Source organism: Bubalus kerabau, chromosome 3, assembly GCF_029407905.1.
Source record: "Bubalus kerabau isolate K-KA32 ecotype Philippines breed swamp buffalo chromosome 3, PCC_UOA_SB_1v2, whole genome shotgun sequence".
Classification (NCBI taxonomy): domain Eukaryota; kingdom Metazoa; phylum Chordata; class Mammalia; order Artiodactyla; family Bovidae; genus Bubalus; species Bubalus kerabau.
In genome coordinates, this window is record NC_073626.1 from 78110059 (window position 1) to 78136730 (window position 26672).

Genomic DNA, 26672 nt, shown 5'->3' on the forward strand with positions numbered 1-26672 from the left:
CAGTGGTCATGTATAGATGTGAGAGTTGGACTGTAAAGAAAGCTAGCGCCGAAGAATTGATGCTTTTGAACTGTGGTGTTGGAGAAGACTCTTGAGAATCCCTTGGACTGCAAGGAGGTCCAATCAGTCCATTCTAAAGGAGATCAGTCCTGGGATTTCTTTGGAAGAAATGATGATAAAGCTGAAACTCCAATATTTTGGCCACCTCATGCGAAGAGTTGACTCATTGGAAAAGACTCTGATGCTGGGAGGGATTGGGGGCAGGAGGAGAAGGGGACGACAGAGGATGAGATGGCTGGATGGCATCACTGACTCAATAGACATGAGTTTGGGTGAACTCCGGGAGTTGGTGATGGACACGGAGGCCTGGCGTGCTGCAATTCATGGGGTCTCAAAGAGTCGGACATGACTGAGCGACTGAACTGAACTGAAAGGTGAAAAGGAGAAAGAAAGAGGAGAGAGGACTCAATAAATTTACCCTTCATTTTCAACCCTGAAGGGTGGAGAGTAGGTGGTACAAGACAACCTGTCTGCAACATAAAACTAGTTATGAATAGTCCATAAAGGGGCTTTCCCCATCACCAGACTTCTTCCTGATGACATATTTTCCCTCCCTCTTCTAATCAGAAGATCCCCCACTTCGAGTCAGAAGATAACCTTCGTGGAGTATAGTGGGAAGCATTACTACAGCTTTTTCTGTAAGAGCTTTTTCCAAGATTGTCTAAACCATCATTTGTCAAAATCATAAGCGAGAAAAATGATGAATATCTTATTTCTATAATCTGCAAATATTCTATACACATGCATACATATATGTGTGTGCATTTAATACATGTGTGTGCATGTGTGTGTTCTGGCTCTTCCTCTACCTTGACTATCTGCCCAGATCCTCTTCACCATTACCTGCAGTTCCTAAAAAAGGTCTAAACACCATTAGTTCTTGTCAAAAGAGGAAACAAAAAGTAACTTGATTAATAAATAGAGTTTGGATTGGAGCCCAGATCTTAAGAGGTGTAAATTGGTGCTCTTTTCACAAGGCTGTACTTTCACATAGGTTTCCACTCTCCCATCCAACCAGTCCAAATCACGTCCTACATCACCGTCCCTTTACACATCTCTAACCTCAAATCTCCCCGAGGTTCCTCACTCCACTAACACAAAAAAAAGACAGGTCTATCCTCCTACCAACCTCCTTCTTCTCTAAAACCATCTTTCTCTTTACTTTTCACACACACTCATCATATTTGTCCTGTCTCTGATTTTCTACTTTGCACACTGATTTCTGCGAAGAGACCATGCCATGCAGGACAGAGGAATGAACCCTTAAAAAAAATCAGAGTCATATTCAAATGCCCATTTTGCCTCTTACAATCTGTGCAATCATGGTCTTATTACTTAACCTCTTTGTCTCGCTTTTCTCATCAGCAAACATAATAATGCCAAACTCATTGAGTTTTAACAGGCAATTAGCACGACTTCCCTGGTGGTTCTGTAGTTAAGACTCCCAGTGCCAGGGACTGGAGTTCCCCTCCTCTCCGCCCCCGTCCAGAAACTAATATCCCACATGCGGCACCCCGCCCCCGCTCAAAAAAAGTAGTTAGCACATGTAAGACGCTTAACACGGTATTACGTATTAATACATAAAAGGCACTTAAAAATGGTAGCTATTTGCCGTGAAAGTAGTATTTGCCTCACAAGACTGTTGTTCCTACATACCTGACACCTAAAGTGTTCTTCAAAATATTTTAATTCCCTTCGTCCCCCAGTTTTGAAAAAACTTTCCAATTCTTTCCAACAAAGATTCAGAAACCAGTTCAAATCCAACAAAGATTCATCTGCAAAACTATTTGCACATTTACTAAAATTTCACCACTTACACAAGGGCTTTCCTGGTGGCTCACTCAGTAAAGTATCCGCCCGCAGTGCAGGAGACCCAGGTTCGATCCCTGGATCGGAAAGGTCCCCTGGAGAAGGACATGGCAACGCAGTCCAGTATTCTTGCCTGGAGAATCCCTTGAACAGAAGAGCCTGGCGCGCTAAAGTCAATGGGGTCGCACAGAGTCGGACATGACTGAGCGACTAAACCACCACACAAGAATAATAGAATGACACCTATTTAAAGCTAACCAGACATAATTTCTCCTCTTCTTAAGACAGTGGAAGAGAATAATCACATTTTGCAAGTTGCCCCAAAGACGTGTTGGATAATGCCAATAGATACAAGTTGCATTCTCTGCGGCAACTGGGTGTCGAGGAGCATTTCCGTTACTGTAGGTTTATCGCTCTGCAGCCGGAATAAATAAGTTTGCTGCACCAATCACACAGTTGACGTGGGCGAAAAAAACTTCAGATAATGTCCCATAAATCTCAATGAGGGACTGCAAATAGATGCCACGCCGTGACGTGATCTAAGCAAGTGACGAACACACGCGGATCTGTTTCTGTGACAAGTGGTAACGTGTGCCTGCATATGTCCGCAGGACTGAAAGCATAATCTGGTACGCCGAGATGTCTGATCGCGGACGTGTATCCCTTTGAACCCGACTGCGTAGCAAGTGAGCGACGATGAGAACCCTCGCGCACCTCTAGGAACTTACCTCTTCGGACGAACAGGTGCAAGCCGCTGGGCGCCGCCATGTTGGCGTCGGTCACGTGGCCACAAACTCTCGCACTTCGCCCCGCCCCGCCCCGCCCCGCCCGTTGGAGCCTTCCACTCGCCGCGCTGCCAAAAACCAGAGGCGCCGAGGCCGCCGGAGGGGAGCGCGCGTGCGCGCCGGGGGCTGACTGCGGGAGCTCTGGCGGCGGAGCGGCTCGGGCATCCGGGCCAGTAGGGGATCCCGCGGCCGGCCGAGCCCGCTCCAGCCACGAGAGGCGGGCTGCAGCAGCGGTTCGCGCACTCTCTCTCAGCCCCCGCGCCCAGGTGGGATGGAAGAAGCCTGTCAGGTAAGCGTGGTATCCAATATTTGTAGCATCAACGTTTTGGTGCATGGAAACGTGAAGTTGGGAGGAAAAAAATAAAGCACAATCTAGCGTTCAACATAGCACTTTGCATCGTCTGCCACTTTGTTGCCTATTTTTCCCTGGATTCAGCTGAAAGGTAAAATTTGGTTCAAAGTCACCAGCTGCCTGCCCCCTTGGCTGTCCCAGAATCTACATTACTCAGCAGAGACAACAGACAAGACAGGATCTGTGTGCAGCTGCAAAATCTATTCTGGGTTCCACAGTGGGTATATTCAGGGACTTCTCTTTCCCCGAGGACACCTCCAGCTCAGTGGTGTTAACTGGAGTCTTAATCCTAAATGTGACTTTTAAGAATGAGAGGATGATGTCTGCTAATTGTGCTGCCAAAAGATGAAGGCTTCGGAAGGCCAATTATGAACCAAGTGAGGGAGCTGATGGATCCCTAGTGATGACGGTGCCCATTTTTACCAAATTCACTATTCCTCTTATCTGCATTCTGGGGCACATTTCCATCCTGTCACAGAGCAGGTATTATTCATCTTGGTAACCAGCGAAGAACCTGATATGCAAGGAATGAAGGAATGTCTGGTGAAGAAATCGAACTCTGCATGAACACAGTCAAACCAACAATATAACAGTTTACAAATGCAGTGAAGACTGATAAGGATTCTTGGTGAATGTGTGTGATGTCACCTAATTAACATTTAAGAATGTAACTTAACTACACAGTGAAAAACCCAGACAGTTCAGAAATGATTTTTTTAAAAAGCGTAAATCCCCTTCCTCACCTTGTCTACACACCACAATCCCACTCTCCAGTCAGCCACTGTGTGCAGTCATCCCATGCCTTTTACAGGTAAATATATGTAAATATTTTAAATAGAATCACATACTTTCTGTTACAAAATTGCTTTTCCACTGATCAGAAACATCAAATCTTAGAATACTTAGTTAGAGCTCATTCCTTTTAATGCCTCCATAGTCCTGATAATTTTACTTTTAAGGAGAGTGAATTTGGGTAGTTCATTAGAGGACACACCTATACTTCTTGGAGACCCAGTTTTGTATGCTTTCGGGTCACCTTGAAAGATAAAGGGGAAAAAAAATGTTTTCCACTCAGGTAGATAAGATGCACAAGGATGAGAATGAAAAATGCTCTTTCAGGTGACTTCAAGCCCCACCTTTTTCAAATGCAGATCAGTTCCAAGGAGAGAGTTTTCTAATCTGTGCTCGCTGTAACTGAAGCCAATGACCTGAGTGCAGGAAAGGAACCTGAAAGTTAGCAGAGCACCGCGTCTCAAAAAGTGTGCAGAAAAAAGAAACCTAGAAGTCCCTAGAGAAATGTCAGAGGGCATTAAGCCCTATTTCAAACACAGCTGAAATGGAGCACATGTTTATGTGATTCAGCTCAGCCAATCCTTGGGCTTCCCTGGTGGTTCAGTCAATAAAGAATCTGCCTGCAGTGCAGGAGACCCAGGTTAGATCCCCGGGTCAGGAAGATCCCCTGGGGAAGGCCATGGCAACCCACTCCAGTATTCTTGCCTGGAGAATCCCATGGATAGAAGAGCCTGGCAATCTACAGTCCTTGGGGTCATACAGAGTTGGACATGACTGAGCGACTAAACTACCACCAATCCTTGAAAAACAAATGCACGATTTATCCCCCTTCAACTAGAAGGAAAAGAAAACATTGTGAGAATCAGGTGGCACCACTATACTGTAATCCAGTGAGGAAGTCACCAGTAAATTCAGTATAGTGGACATCCAGGATGAGCTAGAAATGAAGCAGATATTAACTTGCACAGGTAATAACTTGCCCACTGATTCTTGATTTAGCTTCTTTCATAACATGCTTCTGACATTGGAAAGATTGAGAATTGCCAGCGTGTGTCCTCCAAAATCATCAATTTATATAAGATATATGCATACTGATTGACCATATAAAGGGCTAGACTCCTGGCATCTAAGTAAAAGTGTTAGTCATACAGTCATGTTCGACTCTCCGACCACTCCTCTGTCCATGGAATTCTCTAGGAGAGAATACTGGAGTAGGTAGCCAGTACCTTCTCCAGAGGAATCTTCCCAGCTCAGGGATTTGAACCCAAGTCTCCTGCATAATAGGTGGATTCTTTACTCTCTGAGCCATCAGGGAAGCCCTGTAAAAGATCCCTAGTAATTCTAACATCTGTGATCCTGGGTATAAGGGTATTAGATTGCTTTCATTTAGGTGAGTAACTACTATTGACTCACTTCTCTTCTCTGTTTCTGCCCATCTTTCCTATGAAATGAAGGTTATGTTGTGGCACTGCATTGATTTGAACTTCCACCATTTTTCGGATTTTGTATTTCTTGAAAAAAAAATGTTGAATAATTTTTCAAAACCAGAGTTCAAGAAATAAAGGGTAACTTTTTAATACCCTCAGTTTCTATATCAAGAAGTTCATTCTGCGATGTTAAAATATTTTTATTGTGAAAGTATTGTTTTATAAGGTTTTTACCTTGTTATTTTTAATTAATTTATTTATTTGGCTGCATCCAGTCTTAGTTGCCACAGGCCAGATCCTCATTGCATCATGCAAGACATTTCATTGTGTCACATGGACTCGCTAGCTGTGTCTCAGAGGCTTAGTTGCACCATGGCATGTGGGATCTTAGTTCCTTTCCCTACTAGGGATTGAACCCACATCCTTTGCACTGCAAGGCAGATGGATTTTTAACGGCTGGACCACCAGGGAAGTCCCATTCCTCGGTTTTTAAAAGGTTGTCTTATTAGCATCTTTTTTTTTAATTTACTTATTTTAATTGGAGGCTAATTACAATATTGTATTGGCTTTACCATACATCAACATGAATCCACCACGGGTGTACACGTGTTCCCAATCCTGAACCCCCCTCCCACCTCCCTCCCCATTATTAGCATCCTTTTATATCTTTTAATCTTCTTTTATTAAAGAGATAAATCAGAAATAAATTCTGATATTCTCATTTTCTAAAAGTCATTTTTTCCTTCCTCCTTCTTCTACTTAATGATATTTTATTATAGACATACTACATAACTCTTTCAAATACTGTATATAGTTTGTAGTAAAATTGAAATTATTTTGGTTTCCATAATGAAGATCCTGAATTTGTGATTCAAATTCACAATTTAAAAGCTCTAGAGATTTTGCTACCTGAAGTAAATCCCTTTAAAAATAACTTTTGCTTTGTAAAGACATCATCCTGTAACCTGAGAAAGCAATGGCAACCCACTCCAGTACTCTTGCCTGGAAAATCCCATGGATAGAGGAGCCTGGTAGGCTGCAGCCCATGGGTCGCTAAGAGTTGGGCACAACTGATCGACTTCACTTTCACTTTTCACTTTCATGCATTGGAGAAGGAAATGGCAACCCACTCCAGTGTTCTTGCCTGGAGAATCCCAGGGACATCGGAGCCTGGTGGGCTGCCGTCTATGGGGTCGCACAGAGTCGGACACGACTGAAGCGACTTAGCGGCAGCAGCAGCAGCATCCTGTAACTTGTCTCACTGGGTTTTTAAATACTTATGAAGATTACCTGTAATGCAAAATAAAGACTAAGGTGTAGAAGCCCTTAGCCCTTACACTAAGGTATATATCTGTAAAAGAAACTTTTACATACAAACATAAGACTAACTGAGGCTGTGGTGTTTCCTACCGGGCACTACAGTGGCCTGCTGGGGGAAACTGGTGTCCTGGGACCTGCATAGCTTCAGGGGGGCTGTCAACCCCAGGTGCCTTCATTCTCCCTGAACTTACTTCTCAGTTTGCCATCTGAACCAGAAAAATTAGCCTTTTGGTTTTGTATCAGGATCGTTTCTTAGCATTTTACTCTATGGCTTAGGAAGAATATTTCCCCTCCTGCCCTCCAGTGTGTTCAGTTTTAGTGTGAGGAAATGCTTTTATTTATTTACATTTCTTAAAAAGTCAAATGAACATTTTCAAGAACTTGGAGACCTGCATAAGCATAAGTTGCATATTTAACAGGGACCTATCTCCGTAGCTGACTGGACCCCCTAAAGTTAAAGTCCAGCTTCACACGATTATATATATGTTCAGGCAAAAAGTTGCTAGGGCACTCTTAACCAACTTGTTGGCAGAATATTATTTTCTGGACCACTTGAGACAATGGTAGACATGTTACTGGGTAATCTCTGGGGCTTCCCAGGTGGTGCTAGTGGTAAAGAACCCGCCTATCAATGCAGGAGACCTAAGAGATGTGGGTTCAAGCCCTGGGTCAGGAAGATCCTCTGGAGGAGGACATGACAACCCACTCCAGTATTCTTGCCTGGAGAATCCCATGGACAGGGGAGCCTGATGGGCTGTGGTCCACAGGCTCACAAAGAATTGGACACAACTGAAGCAACTTAGCACCCAATCCAGGGGGACCCTTCGAGAGAATGTATAAATGCTCCATGTTTTTTTGAGGACAGGTAATGTCATATGCAAGACAGTTATAGGAAATCAAGGGGGTTTCTCCTTGCTGATGTGCCCTGCTTCCCTCATCTCTGGCAATGCCTAGAGGAAACCAGGAGGCAGGGAGGGGCTCTAATCGTATGTGGCCCTCCTGCCCCTCCCATTTTTGATTTGTATAATGACATTTTCTGGATCATATAATTCCTGGGCCAATGAAACTTTATGTTCCACCCCCTTCCACCAAGATTGCCTGTGACCCTCCTACATAGAAATTCTGAAGATTTTGTGGATCTATAGCCATTTATAGGCATCATCCAAGTGGGCTCAGAGAAGAGCATGTTGCACCGTCCTGAGCAACCTGTCAGTGTGATTAAGCAGAGAAGAATGGGACCAGAGAGGGCTAACTTAGCTGTAGGGTAAGACCAAACTTTGTCCCCAGGGAGTTGCTCTCAGGCACAGTCTGGCCTGCATTCATTTCAAGCTGCTCCAGCCTCTTGGCTTGAAAGATACTATGGGAGATTTGTAAGCAGAAATAGTGCTTCAGCGTTAACAGCCTATCCATTGTTGGGGCAGCAGCCTACCTGGAATGGTGGCAGGGGCCAAGAGAGGGAAGGGGTGGGAAGACTGTAAGGACGAGGATGAGGGTTGGTCCCAGACCTCACTCACTGATGCATTTGAGTTTTATCTTTTTTTCTTCGAATGAGTTATAGTTGATTTACAATATTACATTAATTGCAAGATAATTCAAACATTTTATAGATTATATTCCATTTGCAGACTTCCCAGGTGGTGCTAGTGCTAAAGGATACACCTGCCAATACAGCAGATGCAGGAAACTTGGTTTCAATCCCTGGGTCAGGAAGATCCCCTGGAGGAGGGCATGGCAACCCACTCCAGTATTCTTGCCTGGAGAATCCCATGGACAGAGGACCCTGGCAGGGGGGCTACAGTCTATAGCATCGCAGAGAGTCAGACACGACTGAAGCAACTTAGCACGCATGCAAGCACACGTGTTCCCTTTATAGCTATTATAAAATGCTGGCTGTATTCCCTGCATTGTACAATATATCCTTGGAGCTTATTTACTTTATGCATACTACTGTGTCCTTCTTAATCCCCCACCCCTTTCGTGCCCTTCTCCCCTTGCTGCTCCCCACCAATAACTACTAGTTTGTTCTCTGTGAGTTTGTGTTATACTCACTAGTTTATCTTATAGAATCCACATGTAAGTGATAACGTATGTGTCTTTCTGGCTCTGACTTATTTCAATAACCCTCCAGGTCAACTCATGTTGTTGCAACAACATTTCATTATTTTCAAATATTGAAAATTTCATTATATTTTATGACTGAGTAGTATTCCACTGTACATATGTGCTTAGTCGCTCAGTTGTGTCTTACTCTTGGCGACCCCATGGACTGTAGCCCACCAGGCGCCTCTGTCTATGGGGATTCTCGAGGCAAGAATACTGGGGTGGGCTGCCATGCCCTCCTCCGAGGCATCTTCCCAACCCAGGGATCGAACCCAGGTCTCCCACATTGCAGATTCTATACCATCTGAGCCACCAGAGAAGCCCAAGAATATTGGAGTGAGTGAGTAGCCTGTCCCTTCTTCAGGGGATCTTCCGGACCCAGGAATCAAACTGGGGTCTCCTGCTTTGCAGGTGGTTTCTTTACCATCTGAGCTACCATGGAAGCCCCAATGTACATATACTGCATCTTTTTTATTCATTCACCTGTTCATGGACACTTAGTTATTTCTTGGCCATTGTAAATAATGCTGGTATTAACACTGAGGCACATGTACCTTTTCAAGTTAGAGTTTTCTTTGGATATATACCCAGGAAGTGGAATTGCTGGGTCATATGGTAGTCCTTGGAGAAGGCGATGGCAACCCACTCCAGTACTCTTGCCTGGAAAATCCCAAGGACGGAGGAGCCTGGTAGGCTGCAGTCCATGGGGTCGCTAAGAGTCGGACATGACTGAGCGACTTCACTTTCGCTTTTCACTTTCCTGCATTGGAGAAGGAAATGGCACCCCACTCCAGTGTTCTTGCCCGGAGAATCCCAGGGACGGGGGAGCCTGTGGGCTGCCATCTATGGGGTCGCACAGAGTCGGACACGACTGAAGCAACTTAGCAGCAGCAGCAGCAGCAGCATGGTAGTCCTATTTTTAGTTTTTGAGGAGCCTCCAAAATGTATTTCACAGTGGCTGCTGAGTTTTATCTTAAACGACCGGGCTTCCCTGACCTCATTTCTTGGCACTGGCTCTAAGGAAAGTTGGTTTATCTAAATAGAAACATGTACCATTATCAACTATTATCTATTCTCAATTAGTAAGCTCTGAAAAGTAGCACCTGCTTACAGGCTTCTGGAGAATGAAGAATCCATGCAAATTAAGGCAGAAAGGCAAAAAGTTTCCAAGAGAATTTAGTGATCAATCAGCCAATCAATAAATACTTAAGTGCATACTCGGCTCCAGGGAGATTATGATGTTATTTTGGTTCTTAGGAAATTAATTGGAAAGCTGAGACTAACATGCTCACAAAATTGTCCATAAAGAAAGAGCAAGTAACCTTGAGACTATAAGCCTTACAGGAGCAGGAGCAACACCAGGTGTGAGGAATCAGATTTTCGCTATCCCTGGCTGCCAAGAACTGAGAAAAAATGCTGAATGCTAATAAATTCTCAGGAAACTTGCACCTGTTTAAAATCCTTCCTGCAGAGATGACGGTAAAAGTGAAGTACTGCTTCCTTTGGCATCTCGAATCCACATTTATAAAAGAAGAGAAAGGAAAATGCTCTCGATCTCATTTAGAATTTTTTAAAGTCTGTTTTTTTGTTGTTTACACATGTATGTAACATGTGCTTTTTAAAAACATTTTAAAAACACAGAAATGGAAAATACAGAAAGTAGAAGTCCCCCAGAAAAGCTCTCTCTGGGTAATCATTGTTACTGAGTTGATGTATATTCATCCAGAGGGCTTCCCAAGTGGCATTATTGGTAAAGAACTTGTCTGCCAGTGCAGGAGACATAGGAGATGCGGGTTCAATCCCTGGGTTGGGAAGATCCCCTGGAAGGGCATGGCAACCCACTCCAATATTCTTGCCTAGAGAATCCCATGGACAGAAAAGCCTGGTGGGCTATAGCCCATCAGGTCACAAAAAATTGGACATGACTAAAATCAACTTAGCACAACACCTATTTGTCCAGATTTCCTTCTGTGCATGTACCATTTGCTGAACTTTCTAAGGGAAGGGATCTATTTTTACTGTGACTAATCACACATCTATATACAATAAAAAGCAGCAGACTAGGCAAACCATATTCAAGAGGACAGGAATACACAGTATTTATTACCTGTCTTTGTCACTGTCTACTGTACATTCTTTTTTTCCTTTGGCCTTCACTCTGCCTGTTTCTCTCCTCCCAGTATTCACCCCCTTCTATAGGATTACTCCTTTTATTGTGTTTCCTTTGCCTTCCTGAAATAATGGTACATTCCTGGTTACCTTCTCATAGTTTTTCATCTTATTCTTCCGTGGGCTTTATGGTTCTGTTTGCTGTAGTGTGTTTCGGTAAAATATGGTCCTGTAGGATTTTGTGAGACCAGTTCTTACAGAAAGCAGTTGGACCACTAAGATCAGAGGTTGAAAATATTTACAGTTTTGGTATTTTCTGTCTAGAAGCATGAAACAGTACTCCTTGGTTAGTCAACAGTCACCCTGAATACACTGCAGTAAGAATCTCTGAAGTGGAGATTATGAAATAACAAGGAATTTAATCACAGAAACGACTAGCTGTGTGTCCCTTTCTTGTCTCCCACCCCCCGCCTCCGTCCCCCACACTGGCTGACAAACTAAGCAGAAACGTACCACCGCTTGAACTGCATTTCTCAACTTCGGCTCGCCTCTCACTCAACAAATTCTATATTCAAGACGGAAGCTGTTGAAACAAACAAGGGGGCAGATGCTGCCTTGACCTCTCTTCCCAATGAGCTGCGCTCCCCCATCCACTTTAAGCCAGAGAATAACCTGTCTGGAGAGCATTCTCCTCATCTGAAGCACACACAAACATCACCGTGTTTTCCTTTGCCGGAGAAAGGATAAAGGAAGAAAGGCGGCAGCTGCTCTGGTTGCAGACAGCAAACAGGCCTCACTGTGGTGGCCCCACAGCCTTCACAAAGGGGGGATTCAGGGAGCCAGGCAGGCACACTGCACAGCCCAAGACTTCCGTGCAGATTCACCTGCCAATGTAATTCATGAAAAATCTATAAAGAACTGTCCAGGTGAACAGAGACTCCAACCAAAGCACATTTTCCAACTGGTCTTTTATGAAGCGGGAAGAGGAAGAATACATTTGAAGAACTGGAAAGGGCTTCACAGATCACCTAATCCAACTCTGCCTCTTCTAGTTTTAAGGTGAAGCTAGTGGGGCCCTTTCAGTAGAAGATTAGTCCCTTCTCCAGCCTGGGAACATTTTAACAATGGAGGTCTTAAAAAAAATTTTTTTTAAATAGGAAATTTATAAGGTATTTCTTGTAGCATTTTACATACAACAGCTCTTCAGATATTCATGTGATACACTTTTGTGGCATTAAATCTCTCCACAGGGTAATGAAAAGGCCCCAAATTATGACATGAAAAATTTCAAAGCTTTGCTTTTACATTTACTGTGTTGATTCACAGGGCCGGTGTGTCAGAGGTGGGGACGGTTTGCTTTTGAAATAGCCAAATAAAGTACGTGGTAAACTATGCTTCCTTTTAGCATCAGTTTCCAAAAAAAGAACTAAGTATAGTTGTGTTGTTATTAGGTTTTTTTTTAAAAAGAAACATCTTCACTGTCTTTTGGCAATTTCTGCTTTGTCAAAGTCCTAAGCACAGTCTATTTAAAGGTGCTACTTATCTTCTTCAGATAAACTTATTTTTAAAATTTCTTTAGTTTACAGTTCTATTTTATTTGAACAATATAGTAATATTAAACAAAATGTTGTATCAGAGTAACACATGGTTTTTAAAAACATGCAATTATAATAAAGTTTACAACAAAAAGCAATAGTCTCCCATCCTGCTGTCTCCCAATCTGACCCGACTCAACCAATTTGAACTGTTTTTGTTTCTAGCTACTGCTCAGACCCATGCCAATTATACTTTATTATATTTAGACTCCCACTTTCTTTCCACTTTTTTCTGGAGTTCATAATTTCCTAATTTGGACCAATTACTTTTGTAGGCATGCGATTCAGTTGCCATCCTCAGATTTCATTTTATTGGGATCAGATTTGTTTTACTGTTTCTTGTCCTCCACATCTTGCATGCTCTTTGATCTCACCTTCGTGCCGCTGAAATAGATCAACTGGTAACTTCATTATAAAGTTTATGAGGTGAGTTTTCTGGTTTCATAGATTTCTAAAACCACCTTTCTTTTGCTTTCACACTTGGGTATAGGATTCTAGATGGAAAATAACTTTCCGTCAGAACTTTGAATTCATCGTTCCATTGTCTTTCAGCATGAAGTATAACTGATAGGCTGGTGCTATTTAAATTCTGACTTCTCTCCCAAGTTTCCTGTGTTTTCCCCTCTGAAAGAATCCAGAACTTTTATGCTCAATGTTTTGAAATTTAATAATTTAGTGTACATGTATATCCTTTTAGGTAAGTGGTACAGTGGTTAAAAACGAAAGTGAATTATACTGCCTGGACCCAAATCCTGTCTGCCACCTCCCAGCTGTGTGACTTTGGGCGAAATAATCTCCCTAGTCCTCAGTCAAGGATACATACCATGTGTACCTCTGAGGATTGTGAGAACTGAGATTCTCACTGTTGCAGGTGGTTGGCAAATAGCTAACTTTCCATAAACGTTAGTGATATTCTGCTCAACCTTCAGTAGTCTTCTAATTTGAAGATTCATGTCTGCAACTCTGAGGAACTATCTCCCCTTTCTTTGATAATGTCCTTCTGTTTGCTTTTCCTCTCTGAAAATAAGCCAGTCATCAGATTTCCTACATTGATTTCTCTTTTCTCTATTTTCTTTTTGATGTTCTGTGAAATTTCTTCAACTTTATATCCCAAGTTTCCATTGCCTTAATTATGTGACACACTCATTTTAAATTTCTGAGAACTCTTCCTTATTCACTGATTGTTCCTACTTTATAGTATTGTTTTTATTTCATATATGCAGTCTTTCCCAAGTCTTATTTTGAAAACTTGAAAACATACAGGTTGAAAGAATCACAGGGATGAACACCTGTATATCTCTCCTAGATGCAATAATTTAAGACTTTTGTCATATTTATTTATGTACAAATATCTGTGTGTGTGTGTATGCCATTTACACATACTTTTTTTCTGGACCATTTGAATGTCAGTTACAGATGTCCTAAATAGTTTTGCATGTGACTTCTAGGAATAAAGACATTTGCCTACCTCATCACAATACCATGATCACAACTAATAAAATTAACAAAATCTTGTATCATCTAATAAAGAGTCCATATTCAGATTTCTCTATTGTCTCAAATGTATGCAAAAATCTACCAAATATAAAATGCCCACGCCTTTCCATTCTCAGCGATTCCATCACTATGTTGCATATATACCCCCACCACGTGTACAAAATGAAGCACACACAAGAACATTCACTGCAACACTGCCTGAGAGCAGAAGATAAGAAACGGCCCAAATGTCTATTAATATGGGATTGGGTTAAACAAACTGAAACCAAACTATGGAATAAATATCAAAAACTGACTCTGAAACCAAACTATAGAATAAGTATCAAACAGCTGTTTAGAATCAGCATATTTAGAACTGAAGTATTCTGATATGTACTAATAAAGATAAGTTCAATTTAACTGGAAGAGATTCTAAGTACTGCATGTAGTATATCACCATTTGTATTGAAACAAAGTGATGGATGTTTGCAAACTGATAATTTAACTCTGAGGGGCAAAAGAGAAACTGGGAAAGGTAACTGCCTCTGGAGAAGTGACTTAGGTGACTGGGTGGAAGGGAGGGCAGTTTACTTATCAAATACTTTTACTTATTTTCAATTTCGTGTTCATGTTACATAATTAAAAAGTCATTGCTTAAATGTCAATGAATATTTAATCCCATATAGCAGTGGTTCTCAACCAAGGGTGATTTTGCCCCTCTGGGGTACATGTGGCAGTATCTGGAGACATGCTTGGTTGTTACAGCTGGAGGTGGGGATAGTACTACTGGCATCTTGGGGGTAGAAGCCACAGATGCTCTTAACCAGCTGGTACACAGGTCAGCGGGATTCCCTGGTGGCTCAGCAGTAAAGAATTTGCCTGCAGTGCAGGAGATGCGGGTTCGATTACTGGTAGGGAAGATTCCCCTAAACAAGGAAATAGCAACCCACTTCAGTATTCTTGCCTGGGAAAGCCCAGGGACAGAGGATCCTGGAGGGCTACAGTCCATGGGGTCACAACTTAGACTGAACACGAGGCAGCACAACAGTGATCTGGCCCAAAATGCCAACAGTCCTGAGGATGAGAAACCCCGCTGTAGAGCAGTTCTTCTGGATGATAAGGTTTGAGAAGAGCTAAGCAAGACTAAGGAGAAGGCAATGGCACCCCACTCTACTACTCTTGCCTGGAAAATCCCATGGACGGAGGAGCCTGGTAGGCTGCAGTCCATGAGGTCACTAAGAGTCGGACACGACTGAGTGACTTCACTTTCACTTATCACTTTCATGCATTGGAGAAGGAAATGGCAACCCACTCCAGTGTTCTTGCCTGGAGAATCCCAGGGACAGGGGAGCCTGGTGGTCTGCCATCTATCGGGTCACACAGAGTCGGACACGACTGAAGTGACTTAGCAGCAGCAGCAGCAGCAGCAGCAGCAAGCAAGACTAAAGGAAGAGACAAAAAGAAAGTCACAGGCCTATGCAAGTGTTCAAATCACTGTGCCTTTAAGATAATTCATTATTTCTAGCTGTGGAGGAGGATGGTTGGAGAGGTCCAAACTGCTCTTGTTTACACAGCTAATTCTAGACTGGTACAGGATTAAGCATCTGTAACCTTAGTTGGTGTTAATAATTTTAACTGCTGTAAACAGTAGTACAGTCACTCTAAGAATGAGTTCAGACTAAAGGTCATGATTTCTAGGACTTTAATCTCTACACACAGCACATGTACAAGAACGTGCATGCATTGCAGCATTGTTTGTAATGGAAAATACTGGAAACAAATAATAGGAAACTAGTAGAGTAACTTATGATATATCTGTACAATGGCTACCATGCAGCCATAGCTCGAATGATTTCTGGGATACCATTAACTTTAGGGACTTCCCGGGGGTCCAGTGGTTAGGACTTTGTGCTTCCATTGTAGGGGCCATGGGTTCAATCCCTGGTCAGCGTACTAAAATCTCCTAGGCTGCACTGCACAGCCCAAAAAAAAACCAAAACCCAAACCCAGAACAGCAGTTGTTTCTGAAGGTTTAGGGGAAGGAACTTTTCACAGTATGCCCTTTTACATTTTTGTACTGTGTGCATACTACTTTTTATATAGACAGCTCTGCCTAAGTCAAGGAGTAAATTCAATGTGCTGTGTAACGCTACTGCAATGCATAATACAAGGAGAATGAAATACGTATTACAATGAAGGTGTAAAGGCATATGGAAACATGAAAGTTGTAGATGTTGAGTAACTGAAAATGTTGAGAGGAAATGAGGAACTTCAAGCCATGCTTCAAATGAGGCACCAATAATCTCAGTCATTATAAATAAACATCCTTTTTCCTGATACTTAAGGTTTTCAACAGGGAAGTTGGGGTATTTGTCCTGTGACTACGTCAAACATGCCAGTGAGGTATTTCCCAGATGGCGATAAAAGAAAGCCCCACTTTATGAAGAGCCTAGTGGGTTGGCATGCTTATGACTTGGTCAGCCTACTTGATAGAAGATGAAATGGAGGAGTGGAAGCCAGGTATTATAGTCCTGGCTTTACCACTAATTCAGTGTGACCTTAGGCAAGTGAACTTCTGGATCTACTGTCTGTCTATAAAAATGCGTAGCCCCTAAAAGTCAGATTTGAAAAATGAAACGGATAATTCCTATTCCTAAGGGGAAAAAATTTCACAAAAAGATGGAAAAGTATTCAGCTTTCCCATTAAGCAAAAGGAATACAAATTTGAGATTTTATACCTGTGGAGACAACAACAAAACCAACATACCATAGCACTGAAATTCTGTTAAAATCAGTACAAACATTAATATCTGTAATTTACAAAGCATTCTGGAAAATATGGCATGTTTACATAACTGAACCATGGAGATAGTCCTACCCTTTGATTCAATAACTGTACTTCCCAGGAATTGGGATACTTCATGGATACCAATATATATATATATATATGTGTGTGTGTATATATATACACATGAAGATATTAATTCATTTGAATGTTGTAATAATAAAAGAAAAAATCTAGGCAAATGGTTTAATATGGGAACCTCAACCTGAAATATTGTACATCTTTGAGAACCATTTTTAACACTAGAAATGTTAAAAAGAAAATGCTACTCTGTTCAATGTATACAGAGATCATATACAAATATAAAATAATTTCACTTGGAAGAAGTATGGGTATCTTAATCAGCATTTAATATTTTTAAACTGGCTTGTAAATTCTAATAAAAAGAACTTAAGAATGAATTTGAGGAATTCAATCATTTGACCTCTGAGGTCTGTGATTCTTTATTTCTTTGATACAGCATTGAAGGCTTTGCTGTGAGGAGACTCTAGTGGACAAGATAATGGTGGATGAGATAAATCTTCAGAGTAGACAAGACTGGGGTACAGCAAGCTGAGGCCCCTGCAATTTGGAGACAGGGACATATAGTGGGTTTTTCTCTTCCTCTTATATATTAACTCAGGTATGAACTGAATTTTGTGTTATTTATTTTTAAAAAAATTTTAGATATATACTACATCTATATCCACATCTGAGTAGAAAAGCTCAAGAGTGATGAGAAAAGATGTAAAAAGGATAAGCACAGATATTAGAACAGGGTGGAAGCCTGGAGACAAGTCTAATACAACCTCATTTTACATCAGTGTTTTTCACTGTCTTCATGTTTCCATGAAAGGAAACATGGTATTACATGTAGAGAAAATGCAACTTGGAGAAGATATGGAAAAAGTAGTGGAGGGGAGGAAGGGAAAAAGGTAAAGGCAGCAAATAAAACACTGTACATCTATGTGTATGTGGATGGTAAAGGGGATGAAGGCTGCTACCACAGGGTGAGAAGTGACCACTAAGCCCAAAAGGTAGCTGCGATGGGTTTCACACACGGTTCTATGTATCTCTATCCTGGTGTTTAACTAACTTGTTCTAAGTACAGATCTTACTATCAGACTTATTCTAACTCAAAATGAAAGTACAGCCTTTGAAGTCTGAAAGATTAATGCTAATAAACTAGACCTTTAACCATAGAACATTGTTTTCTTAAAAAAACTATAGAAACTGGTATCACATTGGCTTTTTCTGGTTTCTACATCAAGAAGGATGTTGAAAGATAATTTATTTAGATTGTACTGATTTTTTCTCCTCAGAGATCATTTTCAGGCATCAATTGTTAATTTCTAAATTAAAAAATTTAAAATCTTATAATAAATTCAGATGGAAAACCCATTTTTTCCATATAGCTTCAGAAGGACTTTGCATTGGTTCATTCTATCTGTACGACTTAGGTACGTGTATGTACTCTAAATCAAGTTTTATGTATATAAACTTCTGAGATGAGACTGTCTGAAATGTTTACAGAACTCTTATTTTAAAGGTCTGGCTTTAGTGCCATTGGTATGCTGGTGGCCACAACTATTTTGTGTCCAGAGGGTACTACTCACTTTGCTTCCATGTTTGACAGAATTTACCGATGAAAAAAAGCTGATGAAGGACAAGTTAGTGCTTGTCCAAGATGGGATTTTGCCTTGAGCATTGAACAAATCAGATTTTAAAAGTAAAGTTCAACTTAAAAAAAAAAAAAAAAAAAAGTAAAGTTCAACTTACATCCCATTTTTGATGTTATACAATACTTGGCTTACTGGCACATGTTAAAAAAATCAAGCTTTACTTTTAATGACTATCAAGCAACTTATTTAGTTCTACTTCAATAAAATAAGGACTATATTAAGCAATTTATCTTTTTTTCCCCCTTCTTAGACTTCAACATCTTGATAACCTTATATTAAATCACAACCTCATTTTACATATTTCAACAATAGTGTGTAAACTAGACTTTTGTTACAACTGATTTGTATCTTACTATTTATAAAATGTTTATGGCAACTTCTGAATTATCTTCAATTAATATTTGGTGCCAAACATCTAAGTTTCAGGCTGTACTTAGCTTCCCTTCTCTCTCTTACCCACCCTACTCCTAACAAGTGGTTAATAGTTTGTTTAAAACAATTTACTTTAAGAACATTTTCTACTTAGAAAAATCACATAGCAAGACCAAGATTACTAGGAAGACCTTAAAGAAATGTGTTAAAAGCTTAGAAGCAAAGTGTGCGAGGAATAATAAAAGCTTAAAACCTAAAGGTTTTTAATAAGATGGAAGAAGTTAATCATAAGTATTCAAGAATCGTATCAGCACACATTAACATATCACAACTAAGCATTTATTACACTATTTAAGAAGGGAAGTAATTGCAGTGGTATTTCAGAAGCTATATCTTTTTTAATGTAATATATGCTCATAAACTCTAAACAGTATTTTAAAATATACAATCTCTCCAAAAGAAAATATTCAACTAAAGATAGATAACTTTTAATGTAAGCAAAATGTTACAAGGTTTTTTAAAATTAAAGTCATCATCTGATTTTCACAACACATGTACAGAAATTTGCAAACTTTCTGTACAGAGAAGTATAACCTCTACTCTTGAGCGAGGCGTTCAATGACACGTCGATAATCTTCCACGAGTTCCTGAAAGCTTTCTTCCAGCTGTTCATGTTGCATGCTTATTTCTATCTGGTTCATCTGGTTTGTCAGTTCTTCCGGTCTGAGACATTTTCTCATTTTAGCAAGATCTCTCTGTTTTTTCTAAGTAACAAACACGAGTATTGGTTAGACGAAGAAAGCTGATATAAAAAAATATGTCTCCAGTGTTAAAAATAATAGTAGTAGGAATATGCCCAAATCTATCCCATACATTTTTTTTTTTAATCCCATACATTTTTAAGGAAGCCTGAACATAATGTTAACATGAATTACAAGCCCTCTAAAAAGAGGGTTCCAAAAGACATGGAATTTGTATCAATTAATGGTAAATATAGGTATGTGAGTGACAGCCCCCTCTCCAAAGCATACTAAAGAACTGGCCAGTACAGACACTCAAATATTTCTTTAATAAATAAGGTACTGTAACTGAAGAAAGACAACTGAAATTAAGTGCTATTATTTCATCAATTTTTAATAGTAATTAATCATTAATTCCGTTAATCTTAATTCCAAACTGGCTTCTTCTGCCACTATTATTTCTGAGTTCCCTTACCCAGCGATGTATTTATGGACCACATATTAATTTTACCATAAACTGTTGGGAGAGTTTCAGGAAGATAAGCCAAAAACTGTCACACTTTAAAAAACAGTATTAACTAGCATTTATTGAGTCTCTACTGTCTAGACATACATTATCTTATTAAACCCTCTCCATTTCACTGAGAAGGAAACTACCATTTCTCAGGAAACAGATTTGCACCACCCTAAGAATCTGGTAAGAACTTTTAGACAGGTCACTATCAGAACAATACAGTTAGTATGCTGAGGATGGGACTGGAAGGGACCAAGTTAGCAGTTAGTTTAAGAACTCAAGAGATGATGAAAGCCTAGGCCAAGTCTGCTTAGTTACAGACTAAGCAGAGGTGGAAGGTACAGAACAGATTTAGGGAGAAAAACACTGGATGATGTGGGGAAAGAATGCAGAATGACTCCAAGATTCCTAGGTGGGTGGCAATACTGCATTATATAAAACACTGGAATATATGAAACTTTCATACATTTTCAACTTCTCTGGTAGCTCAGCTGGTAAAGAATCCACCTGAAATGCAGGAGACTCTGTTTCAATTTCTGGGTCGTGAAGATCTGCTGGAGAAGGGATAGGCTCCCCACTCCAGTATTCTTGGGCTTCCCTGGTGGCTCAGATAATAAAGAATCTGCCTGCAATGTGGGAAACCTGGGTCCAATCCCTGGGCTGGAAAGATCCCCTAGAGAAGAAACAGCTACCCACTCCAGTATTCTGACCTGGAGAATTCCATGGACAAAGGAACCTGCAGGCTACAGTCCACTGTCACAAAGAGTTGGACACAACAGAGCGACTTTTGCTTTCATACATTTTGGATAAACTGTTGTAGATTATATCCTCTTTCACTTAAGCATTTAATAAAGAGCTAAATATAGAGATCAGAAATCACGTATATTAACTCATGTAATCCTAAAAACTATGAGACAGGTACTATAACTTTCTTCAATTGAAAAAGAAAAAAAAAAAGGTGCAGGTGTTAAATAACTTGTCACAGAGGCAGTAAGCAGAGAAGCCAGGATCCAACCCCTAATGATCTAATTAGAAGTCTGTATTCTGAATTCCTATATACTGCTACTGCTACTGCTACTGCTAAGTCACTTCAGTCGTGTCCAACTCTGTGCAACCCCATAGATGGCGGCCCACCAGGCTCCCCCATCCCTGGGATTCTCCAGGCAAGAACACTGGAGTGGGTTGCCATTTCCTTCTCCAGAGCATGAAAGTGAAAAGTGAAAGTGAAGTCACTCAGTTGTGTCTGGCTCTTAGCGACCCCATGGACTGCAGCCCACCAGGCTCCTCCATCCATGGGATTTTCCAGGCAAGAGTACTGGAGTGGGGTGCCATTGCCTTCTCCCGAATTCCTATATAACTGCCTACCAAATACAATTAACAACAACAACAACGAAAAACCCTGAAAAGTCTTAACTCCATCCTAAAAACTAATAAATGTCTCTCAAAGGAAACCCTAATAGTTTTGGAATATAAGACATGCAGTGCTTCTCAAACTTAAATGTGCACAAAGATCAACTGGGAACCTTGTTAAACTTAAAATGCAGGTTCTCATTCAGTAGGTCTGGGGTGGAGTAAGAGTGTGCGGTTCTAAAAAGTGCTCCTGGATGATGTCAATGTTGCTGACTTAGTGTGTGTTTGTGCGTGTGGCTGCACTGCTTGGGGGATTCTTAGTTTGCCAACCAGGGATTGAACCCATGGCCCCTACAGTGGAAGCATAATCTTAATCACTGGATCACCAGAGAATTCCCAATGTTGCTGATCTTCTAATCACACTGTGAATAGTAGTTCTAGAGAAGTGATGAAAATTCAGGTTTATTACTCCCAAGCCCTGGAAGGACAGTATATTCCTTACTCTTCAATCATGTGGATAATAAATCCTTTGTTTCTGCTGTGAAAGTTACTTTTTTTTTTGCCAAGAGGCACAACTGCCTCTTGGCGGCACCCAAGTTAAGGAAACGGGTCAGGAACTAAAAGGTAATGCACCCAAAAATTATCATGGTATGTTATAAGAAAAAAAATTATTCTTCTAAACTGCTAACCAGTTATAACATTTATAAATAATCTAACCCCATTGCTTGAATATGCCTCTAATCATATTAAATTCTCATATACAACAGAACCATCATTTTAATTCTTAAATATTCTTAACTATCAATTCTGCTACAAATAAGCTATAGAATGAATCATGTGCCAGTGACATACTGTTTTAAATTATTAACTTGTTTTAAAACTCAACATAGAAAACTAAGATCATGGTATCTGGTCCCATCGTGGCAAAGAGAAGAGGAAAAAGTGGAAACAGTGACAGATTTTATTTTCTTGGGCTCCAAAATCACTGTAGACGGTGACTGCAGCCCTGAAAGTAAAAGATGCTTGCTCCTTGGAAGGAAAGCTATGACAAAACTAGACACCTTACTAAAAAGCAGAGACATCACTTTGCTGACAAATATAAAATGTAAGAACTGGATGATAAAGAAGGCTGAGCACTGAAGAACTGATGCTTTTGAACTGTGGTGCTAGAGAAGACTCTTGAGAGTCCCTTGGACTGCAAGATCAAACCAATCAATCCTAAAGGAAATCAACCCTGAATATTCATTGGAAAGACTGATGCCAAAGCTGAAGGTCCAATACTTTGGCCACCTGATGTGAAGAGCTGACTCATTGGGAAAGACCCTGATGCTGGGAAAGATTGAAGACAAAAGGAGAGGGAGGCAGCAGAGGATGAGATGGTTAGACAGCATCACTGACTCAATGGACATGGATCTGAGCAAACTCCAGGAGACAGCGAACAACAGGGAACCCTGGTGTACTGCGGTCCATGGGGTCACAAAGAGTCAGGCACAACTTAGTGACTGAACAAAAACAACACATCTCTTACGAGTGTTTACTTCCCCAGTTTATCTCCCCCTTCATTGCCACCTTCAATTTCACTGTAAGTTTTTCTCAGATGGATGTCAGAATTAATTTCTATTATAATTTTTATTGACATAGCAGTACATCTCTGAATTAAATTTAAGAGCTCTGAGTACCTAGGAATAAAAAAATACATGTACTAGCTTTATGGAAAACTATGAAACTATTATAGAAGTTCCTCATGAGCATGTAAACTATGGTTCATTTTTAAAAATAAGTTATTTGAGCTATTTGTTTTATTGATTTTAATATTCCTAAAACTGCATATGTATACTGCTTTGTATACATAGGAAATATTATAAATTCATCTTTTAAACTGTGTTTAAAAAAAAAAACTTAAAAAAATAAACTGGGGATCCCCTCTATCCAGCAAGTGACTTACATTGGGAGTACAAATAAAATACTGAAAGACAGAACTCCGTAAGACTGGAATAGACCTCCTATAGGCTCAGAAGAAATTTCTCCCTCCAAAAACAAACAAAAAGCTAGTTCCTTCACAGATTAAGGCTGTGGATAACTTTAATTAATGCAGAGAAATTAATTAAAGATCATATTAGTGTCAGTTTATTTAAGGTCCAAAAACCAACTTTCTTCTTGCCTAGTTTTCAGAGGTTCCAAGAAGGTTTACAAATATCTCAAAAATTCCACCACCTCTAAGAGCGCCTTAATTTCCATCTGCTCAACCAGTCTCTTTTGTGAACTACAGAAATACGGTTCTTTTGCAATAATTTAAAAATAATAATGGTGTGGAGACATATAAAAAGTCCTAAGACTTATTGAAAGGTTACCTTTAAAAACATGCGCACTGCATTGTATTTCTTTCTCTTCAGTTCCTCACTATGGAAGTATTTCCATTTTAGAGAAGAGAAGCCTAATACCCAGATTTTAATAAACTGTCAACACACACAATTTGTAAAAGTTAAAGCTAGACCTCAAAATTGAGTTTTCTGATTCCAAATCCAATGCTATTATAACAATGATTCTAAATTTTGTACTTGCAAACCAATTATGAATTAAAATATGCCTATGAAACAATATAAAAATTTAAATGCTAAAATGAAGCAGCTGCACCAACTTTTCTTTTTAGTCAAATTGTTCAAATTTATCTTTTTGAACACCTGAAAATTACTTCTGTACTAAAGAATTTCTTTTTGTGCTTTTAAAATGATTCTAGTTAATACAAATTATTTTTATCCCTTCTTGGCACTGATACAAATAAATTATCAGTACTTAAAGAACTTTTAAAGTCAGGTACAACTACTTCTAATATCTACCCAAAAAAATTTCTTAATGGAACTAAACTGATATGGAAATTTAAGACCTTAAAAAAAGGCAGCACAGAATTGGTGGACTTTGCTATCAATAAACAATTCCATTCCTCTGTAATTACTTAGCAAAGTTACATTTTCTTACAATAAAATGTATTAAAGTAAAACATAAATTCTAGATTCCAAACTTTTCCATTTGGCATATATTTTAAAGATTTTTTAAAAATTCAAAATCACACTCAGTATTAAGCAATTTTACTTTATTCTTAAATATAATTTTGCATTTGAGAATGCTGTGATAGTACAGCACAGTATACAAGTATCAGCTTGGAATGACAAATTGGAGAAAACCATCTGCATACATTCAACAAAGAAATCTCCTAACTCTTCCCTTGCATATAGGGCATTCAACTACTTCTAGGCTTTTACCAAGTTTGTGGTAGGTTTTCTATCACACTGCAGCTATCAACCCAGATCAAGATTTCTTGGTTTTCTCAATGAGACAGAATACTGGATAACTAAACTCGTTAAACTTGCAATACTATAAATAGGGTTTGAGCAAGTATCTAAAGAATTTAATATTTTGTATGAGTGCAAGGATGGTGATACAGATTTTGGCTGTTAAGAATTTAAATAGTTTAATAACCAGTTTTTGGTCGTCTTTTAGAAAAGGTGAACTTGCTAGACAGTTGAGGATACTTAATAATATAAAAAAAAATTATTATTCTTAAGCATAGACAATACTTGCTTTTATGAACTACAGATATTCCCATTATTTGGCATAACTTCATGACTGCTATTTATACTTAGAAATCATCTTTTATTTGCTGCATCTGCCTATATAAAATGTCACAAGTATCTGAGATACATAATTTAATAAATTACTAAAACAGTTTTAATACTCTTAAATGTTGTCATGCTAACATCTAATTATATTGTTCTATATGCCCAATTTCATCATAAAGAAATTTTCCAGCTAACAAGTTAATATTAAAGATCAAAATCTTTGGAAAGTACCATTTCTACCAATTTTCTGAAGTTTCCGAGCTGACAAACATAAAGACTGATAAAGAATAAAATGTTATTTCTGACAAATTTTGGGGAATAGTTGTTATAATTTATTACAACCTGTTATATGCAGATGGTAGTTCCTAAGTTAGAAAATCAATTAAATTGATTTTATTAATTGATTAAATTTAAGTATTCCATTAAATTGCTTAATGAAATGGCACTATGAAGAAAAACTATATTAATTCCAGACACAAGATTTATACATCAGGCAAATAATTATTTTTATATTCAGAATGTGCTATTTTTAGAATTATAACAAATTAAGAAATACGGTTGCACTGCAAAACAAGATGTGATAAAAGAAAAAAGCTGAGATTCAACGAGTAGTGCAACCCTATATACCATTAACACTCAAAAGACTGGCTCTATAAAGCAGAATCTATGATAAATAAAACTTGTATTAACTTAGAAAAATCAGAAAAATCGTAACTATGCACTTGATATATTAATTACTCATTATTAACTGACTTTCTCCTTAAACCTTAAGACAGATTCAAATTTGTCATTCACGTTCCCAACCATGGTGCTATAAGCCTCGAGGTATAGTATATACAAATGCAGCACCCAGTAATTAGTTGTTGAATAAATAAATGAATATTCTCTCCAATCAGATTACTGCCCAACTACAAGAATCACAAATCTTCCTCCACACAAGTTGGCATGGACAATATCTACCTTAATAATTAATGGCCAAAAGATGAGGAGGCCAGACCTCATCTAGGAGGGGAATATTTTTGAGTTAAAGGAAAATAAAAGAAATGAAAAAAAGCAAGGGGTAAAGGAGCAAGAAAGATGACAAAACAGGTAAACAACACTAAGTTGCGATTTCAGCTCTGGTCAAGTACAGGGGTTACAAAAGGCAACCAAGGCCATATTTAGGAAGAAAGAAGCACATGTAAGCAGAATATAGGGACAAATAAAACAATGGAAAAAAAACCAAGATAATTTGTTAGGGAAGATTCTGGGCATTCAGTTTTTTAAAAGATGCATACAATGAAAAAAATAACCACGAGCAAACCATCCTTGGGATTAGTTTTTAAGTGAATGGAAACATTTATAGTTTACACTGGAGAATTCTTATAACTAACTGGAAGAATATTTTCACTTTTGTAAAGTTAATTTAGCAGAATGATTTGGACTCTCCCACACATTGGCATTTGCTAGATATTCTTCATTTTCAACAGTGACAAGAATATAATGTTTAAAGACTCTTCAAAGTCCTACCTTGTATGGGCTAATTAGTCTTCTTTTAATATCCAGTCTATAGCTTCTGTATTGTTCAGCATCACTCATGTCAGTTACCAGTAGACGAAGAATTTCATAAACCCGTCTAGCATGTTGCTAATAAACCAAAGAAGAACATGAACATTTCAAATCACAAATAATAACACTTTCCCAAAAGAACATATCATATATTGAATACCTGCCATAGGCCAGAAATTATGCTTGGTGCCAGACAAAAA

At 39.3% G+C, this 26672-nt stretch overlaps 2 protein-coding genes across 3 annotated transcripts in view; both read right to left on the reverse strand.

Moving 5' to 3' along the window:
* METAP1D (methionyl aminopeptidase type 1D, mitochondrial) overlaps positions 1–2722 on the reverse strand; it is a 77453-nt gene extending 74731 nt beyond the window's left edge. The window contains exon 1 of the mRNA XM_055572227.1: positions 2598–2722. Coding sequence (XP_055428202.1) covers positions 2598–2637 — 40 coding nt within the window. The 5' untranslated portion in view covers positions 2638–2722. The remainder of the gene's footprint in view (positions 1–2597) is intronic.
* A 16298-nt stretch (positions 2723–19020) lies between these two features.
* Positions 19021–26672, reverse strand: part of HAT1 (histone acetyltransferase 1) — a 39878-nt gene continuing 32226 nt past the window's right edge. For both annotated transcript variants that reach the window (XM_055572229.1, XM_055572230.1), the window contains exons 10-11: positions 26434–26550; positions 19021–19467 (exon numbers count right to left, since the gene is read on the reverse strand). In XM_055572229.1, coding sequence (XP_055428204.1) covers positions 19300–19467; positions 26434–26550 — 285 coding nt within the window. In that variant the 3' untranslated portion in view covers positions 19021–19299. The remainder of the gene's footprint in view (positions 19468–26433; positions 26551–26672) is intronic.